The sequence below is a fragment of the Dinoponera quadriceps genome, unplaced genomic scaffold (genome assembly GCF_001313825.1).
Source record: "Dinoponera quadriceps isolate SergipeBrazil2010 unplaced genomic scaffold, ASM131382v1 scaffold558, whole genome shotgun sequence".
Lineage (NCBI taxonomy): Eukaryota > Metazoa > Arthropoda > Insecta > Hymenoptera > Formicidae > Dinoponera > Dinoponera quadriceps.
Window position 1 is genome coordinate 350,286 of NW_014554665.1, and position 5,913 is coordinate 356,198.

Below are 5,913 nucleotides of genomic sequence, written 5' to 3' on the forward strand. Positions count from 1 at the left end.
GATTTGTAAACCGAGAACGGGTATTTGAACGCAGTGAACATCAGTCGATGGTGCAGGGCTCGACAACGTGTACGCGATCAATACTAGTTTTAAGGTACCCCATCTCTTCTCAGTGCCTGGAAGCTCGTCATGCAACTCTAATATTCGCTATATTTATTTGCGCTAACTTCCCCCGGGTTTGTTTGATCGATAACAAAACCAGATACCTTCAGTAGTCCACATCAATGACAATTATCAAATACCTCGGGAATCGCGATTGTGACTCCGTTAAATAGAAAAATTATATCGGTGCCAATAAGTTGATCAATTTACGCCACGAAGCTGTGAAAAATATCCCGAGGTTATTCAAAATGTCGCGTCAGCCAAGATTGAAGCAACCGGAACACTCTTACCAGACGTGGAAACCTCGTCTCGTTGGCAGAACAAAGTACGTTGAATAATAAGAATAATACTAAAATGCAGAACTCGTGTGTACTTTCCAGGAACGTATTTTGACAATTAACATAGCTCACTCAATTGCATCTTTCATTAATTTATGACACTACATCGCATCTCGCAACAATTCGTCTGATAATAAATAGTTAAATCCACGAACCCTGCAAAATTATGATCACGTGCCGAGAAATCACTGCGCGACCTTTTCACAAATAATATCTAATCGTGTTGCAGATGGGACTCTCCTATTCCTACATCGAAGCGTTATTGGGAGAAGTTCTGCGACGACGAAGAAAAGAAGTTGGTTAGAGTAAGAGATTCCTTTCCAATATTATCCTACCTTCCCGTTGCTCCAAATTTTCGATATTCCGAGACGGTTTTTCACGATATTGTAGATTCCAGCGCCTCCTCCGCTCGAGGCTTCGATGAAAACGTACCTCTCGTAGATCTGAGACTTTCATCCCCTAAAGCGCCAGACATTTCTTTAAGAAACGACAACGAAATTGTTCGCCCTAACACAGAGCCGATAGTTAAAATTTCCCCTCCCACACCGTTAAAGAGGCCACCGAAAAGCGATACTACCACGATCGGCGGGAAGGACGCAGAGGAACAGCGCGTGTGTATTGTCGCTGAAAGAAAAACCGCGATAAAAAGAGTGAGTTCGTATGACGAATCGCAGTCCCTTGATGCTCCGTCCAAAAATTCTATCATGCCACATGACGGATCGGGGGATGGAAAGGTGTATTCAAAGAAGACGTGCCCCTTTCACAGACACGAACCTGCAGTGAAAATTTTCGACGATGATATCGAGAAATATTTGATAGACGATCCGAGAGCGAGCGTCTCGCCGAATCAAAGATTGAGCGAATTGCCGTTACCGCGTGAAGCTCCTAAATATCGCAAAACCAAGGGAAAAATAAATGCCGTTAAGAAAATTAAAGCGATTACTTATCCACCAAAGAAATTAGATCATCAACCGGATGATATTATGAATTTAACGGCAAGTGAAATCGCAAGCGGCGAATCTAAAGATAATGAGGAAGATGTACTGAGTAACCGATGCGAAATTAAGCGAGAAACATTACATTCACAATCTGATATTCTACTATCACGCCTGAAATCTGTTTCCAATAAGAAGAAAGTGACGAACGATTCGAAAATTACGACGTTATTCCCGAAATTGATGCAAACTCGGAGTAAGGTAGAGGCAACATTTGGAAAATTACTGGCGAAATCTTCAAAAACATGGAAATATTCCGAAATTCCTATAATTCAAGACGAGTTTATTGACGAAGCGAAATGACGAAAAATGTCGGATAAAGCACAACATTCGCACGCGCAACTAAAGCGAAAAATCGATAGTGAAAAGCAAGAATTCTTAAATTATTCGCAGCGATACGCGTACAAAGCTTTGAAGCATTCGGCGCTTAATAAAAATTTGAATTTCAAGTCTGAAATGTGGGAAGAGACATCGGAGAAATCGCGCGCTTCCACCGACAGATCGATAGTAGATACAGACGGCATGAAGTCAGACGCGAGCGAAAGTCCCGCCGAATCCGGGACTCGCAGCCCGGAATTTCCTTCCTTTCACGAGCTGCGAGAAAAATTGCGGGCAATGTGGGGCCAAAGTATCGAAGAGAAAGCTTTTAAGTACAAGCTCTTGGGGTCCGGTTCCGGCAATTCCTCGATGATTCCCGCGAAATCGCTGGCGAGGTCCGCGTTCAGCACGAAATTCGCCAGATACGAGACCCGGGAAAGCCGGTCGGCGAATGTCTTAGACGCCCTGCCGAAAGTGTCGTGCTTTCGACGCCGGAACCGTGACAGGTGCTTGTCCTGCATGCATAAGTCCCCCCGAAAGATGGACGAAACCGAAGGCGTCTGTTCGCGAGCGATGTTGCTGCCGGAAGCCGAGGCGAGAGACGACAGCGGGTCGTCCAGTTCCGACGGGCTGCAGGAATTTCAAGAGGAACTGCGAACAATACTATGCGCTCGGCTAGAGGAAATTCCGAGATATCCTGAAAAAGTCAAGGATGTATCGGACAAAACGACACCCTCGTCGCATCGAGTGGAACAAGAGGACACTACGATTTCGACGAAGGTTGACCCGAATCAATTGAAAGGTAAAACGCCGAAAACCACCGGGGGCTCCTTGTCCAAATCCCCGAAGGGCGTGATAAAAGCCACTTCCAGTTTGATCTCGATATCCTCGGGACGATCGAAAATCTCGTCCTCGGAGACGCACACCTCCGACGACGAGGAGCCGTCGTCACCACGCACGCTTGGCGACGACCCGTCGCGGTACAAAAACATGGCACCCTGTCACTTGCCCACGGTCCTTCTGCACAGTATGGAGCCTTTGCGGGCCTTGAAGCAGAGGAAACCGACCACCATGGAGGCGCGAATCGCCCTCATGGAGAGCGCGACGTCGACGAAGGAGAAATCCGACGACGAGTATTACGAGGGCGCGAAGGCCCAGAGCGCGCCGGAAAAGAAGTCGAGGACGGTCGAGGAAAGGCCCGGAAAAATCGGCGGGGAAAAGGACGCGTCCTTGGTGAGGCCGAGGGCTCTGTTGAAAGTTAAGTCGGAGCGGCTGATCCCGTCAATTGTAGAACCCGCGCGAAAGGACGAGCTGAGACGAGGATACAGTTGCGCGAGCATCCAGGATTTATCGAAGGATTCTACGAGAGGTACGCTCGAGATTCCTCGCAACGAGGCGGAAGATGAGCGAGGGGAGGTAATCTCTTCGGAGGAGGTAGACTCCGTGAAAGAGTCGGCTCCTCCCGGCCGGACGACGGAGGCAGAGAGACGCGCGGAATTACCGCTGTCGACGGCCGCCGAAATCTCACGATTTCTAGAGGGAGCGATTCGCGAAGACGAGTCGCCGGCGATCGTGCTGGAAATGCTCGCGAACGAGTTTTCCTCGCGGGTGATAAAGCAACACGACGCCGGCACGGCGGCGGCAATAAGGCGCGCTAAATTAGCCGCGAGATTAACGAAGTTGTTGGCGGACTCGAAGCGTTATTTGAGCCCTGATAAGTTCCCGTCTGACCTCGTTTTCTCCGTGAAACAGCCCCCCATTTTCAATTCCCGCCTGCTCCAACGTATTCTGCCGCTCGACTCCTACGATCTCGTCGCACCGATATTGGGCATGCCGTTCTGTTGCCCGGAACCTGTGCTAAAGAAGAAGGACGTGCGTATAGAGATTTACGAGGAGGAAGAGTCGGACGGCGAGGTCCCCTTCGACTTAGTGGTGCGTGTGTGTTAGAACAATCAAACATCTTCCCTCAGTCCCGAGACGTTAAAGTCCCCTTTTATATATTCGAGCAAAATTTCCGAAGAAAACTTCACTCTGAAAAATATTTTATACTTGTGTCAAAATTGGTCTTTGTTCAGAGTTTTGTGTTAAATTTTTCACATATCTGTGTGTTATTATATTGTGTTTATGTATCTCGGTATTTTGACATGTTGTGACTTGAACATGATCAGAACCGATCGAGCTTTGATTCGCGAGGCTCTGATTATATCGCAAAGACACTCTTCTCACGTTGAACGAATCAGCAACCAATGTCAAAGTTGAAAGCTCAATATCCCACTCGAATTCTGTCGTTCTCATGGCCGGCACTCCGTTCCGTCGGCCGTCGATCGTTTATTAGTCGAAAGTAAGCGCCTTTGTACGCCCCGCAGGTGCATCCCCCGACGAGCAAAGACATTTCGCGGGATGAAGTAGGTCAGATCAAATTGAATCCTTACGCTCTCTTTTTGAAGAAGCCGCGACGCAAGGTACGACGATGAAATAATATTACCGCTCGCGCGCCTCTGAAATCCTCGCGCGCAACCGCCGAGGAGACGGACGGGTTTTGCTGCGTGTCATAATACCGAATATCGTCGCGATCAGGTTGTCACTTGGCGTCCTTTAACGGCGGAAGACCTCAAAGGCTACGATCCCGAGGCCACCCTCGAAATGAGAGCCAGAAATATTACGGACAGGATATGCCGTGACTTCTGCGAGTGGCTGCGCGTTTTAGGCGGCACCGACAAACTCATCGACGAGGACGTCCTCCGAGATATGTTCGAGATTGAATTTACGGCCGAGGCCAATAGAACGATACAGGTAAGTAGGTAGCGAGGTAGGAAACTAGGTAGACACGGGCAGATAGGTAGGCAGAGAAACAAAGTACAACGGGGCGAGCGCGACCCGGCTTCCGTAATGCGTTTTCGCGTGAGATAGCCCTTCAACATCATAATGCGATGCATGATGATGCGCACGCACTCCGACACGGCGATACACGGACGCGAAATTCGAATTATAACTTCGGCGTTACCATCAAAAGGTCGGCTTGATTGCGGCCGCGTCTCGCGAATAAAACTCGAATGCGTCGAATCTCCCGTGAGGAAAGCCCAACTAATTTTTCGCGCGTCTCGGCTTCGCCGACGCTTAAGTTGGCAACAGAGCTGGCCCGTTTCATTTTAATGTGGTTTTTCCGCGGCTCTTCCCTCGCGTTTCTTGAGCAGATCGTAGTAATTCGGTGCGAGAAGCCGGGATCGATCGCGGAGACGCGCGGGCGAGTTGCGCCGTGAAATGAGGAGGAAATAAAACGTTTGACGTTCGATTATGTTAAATGCGCGCTGCGCGAGACAGATGTCGATGAAGGAAATGCCGATGGTGCCCAGCGTGGTAGCCGCAGCGAGACAATGTCACGACGCGGCCGAGCTCGCTATGACCAGGAAGCACCTGATTAGAGACGCCGAAGCGGAGACTAAGCCGGCCAAAACAATGGCGTTCGGCACCATGATACCCTGGCAACATCAATTTGTACCGCCCGAGAATCGCGTGGAGGAGACGTGGATGCGGTGCGAAAACGTGATGCTGGATCTCGAGACGATGGATGTGGTTTGGGACGGGATAACGCATCTGGAGAGCGTCAGGTCCTTCGTCAAGTGGCTTCGCGAGCGTCCGCAGGTGAGAGTCCCTCGCGATTCTGTCACCGCGAGATCCGAATCTCTATTGAATCGAACGTTTCATTTTTCCAGATCTCGCTGCCGGACGCGCTGATGAGCGCGAAGATCACGAATCCTTGGAAACGGTCGATCGCAAGCCATTCTCTCGCGCACTAGCGCGCGTAGAATAAATTAAGCGGTTTCGAAGTCGATCGCGGCTGACATCGTTTAACGCGCAATCAACGCGGGTAAAGCGCGGAAAGAAATAGCCCATCGACAATTCGGAAGTTGGTTCTACCGCTCGGCGTCTACACACCGGGCGCCAAATACGTTCGTGTAACCGATACGACCACACGATGACACGACGCAGAACGCCCATTTCCTGTATGCGGCGAACGGTTAACCTCCGTAGCCGCCGTGGATGCTTCAATTGCGAACAATTCCCGGCGAAATTTCGACAAACGTTCAATTACGGGACCTAATTCTCTGCTAATGACCGTCGCGCGCGCGCGCGTTTCGCGCCCCCCCCCCCCCCCCCCC

At 50.0% G+C, this 5,913-nt stretch overlaps 1 protein-coding gene across 1 annotated transcript; it reads left to right on the forward strand.

The window, feature by feature from the left end:
• Window positions 1-350: 350 nt before the first annotated feature.
• On the forward strand, window positions 351-5,550 carry LOC106740664. The gene is made up of 8 exons (XM_014611927.1): window positions 351-427; window positions 670-745; window positions 1,115-1,435; window positions 1,829-3,685; window positions 4,120-4,215; window positions 4,331-4,546; window positions 5,075-5,395; window positions 5,467-5,550. Exons 1-8 carry the CDS (start codon window positions 351-353, stop codon window positions 5,548-5,550), a joined length of 3,048 nt encoding a protein of 1,015 aa, XP_014467413.1.
• Window positions 5,551-5,913: the final 363 nt, after the last annotated feature.

Coding starts and splice junctions, on each gene's coding strand:
- LOC106740664 (XM_014611927.1), top strand. CDS start 351: ATGTCGCGTCAGCCAAGATTGAAGCAACCGGAACACTCTTACCAGACG. Junction 1,436..1,828: donor ATGATATTATGAATTTAACG/GCAAGTGAAATC, acceptor AATTATTCGCAG/CGATACGCGTACAAAGCTTT. Junction 4,216..4,330: donor TGAAGAAGCCGCGACGCAAG/GTACGACGATGA, acceptor CGTCGCGATCAG/GTTGTCACTTGGCGTCCTTT.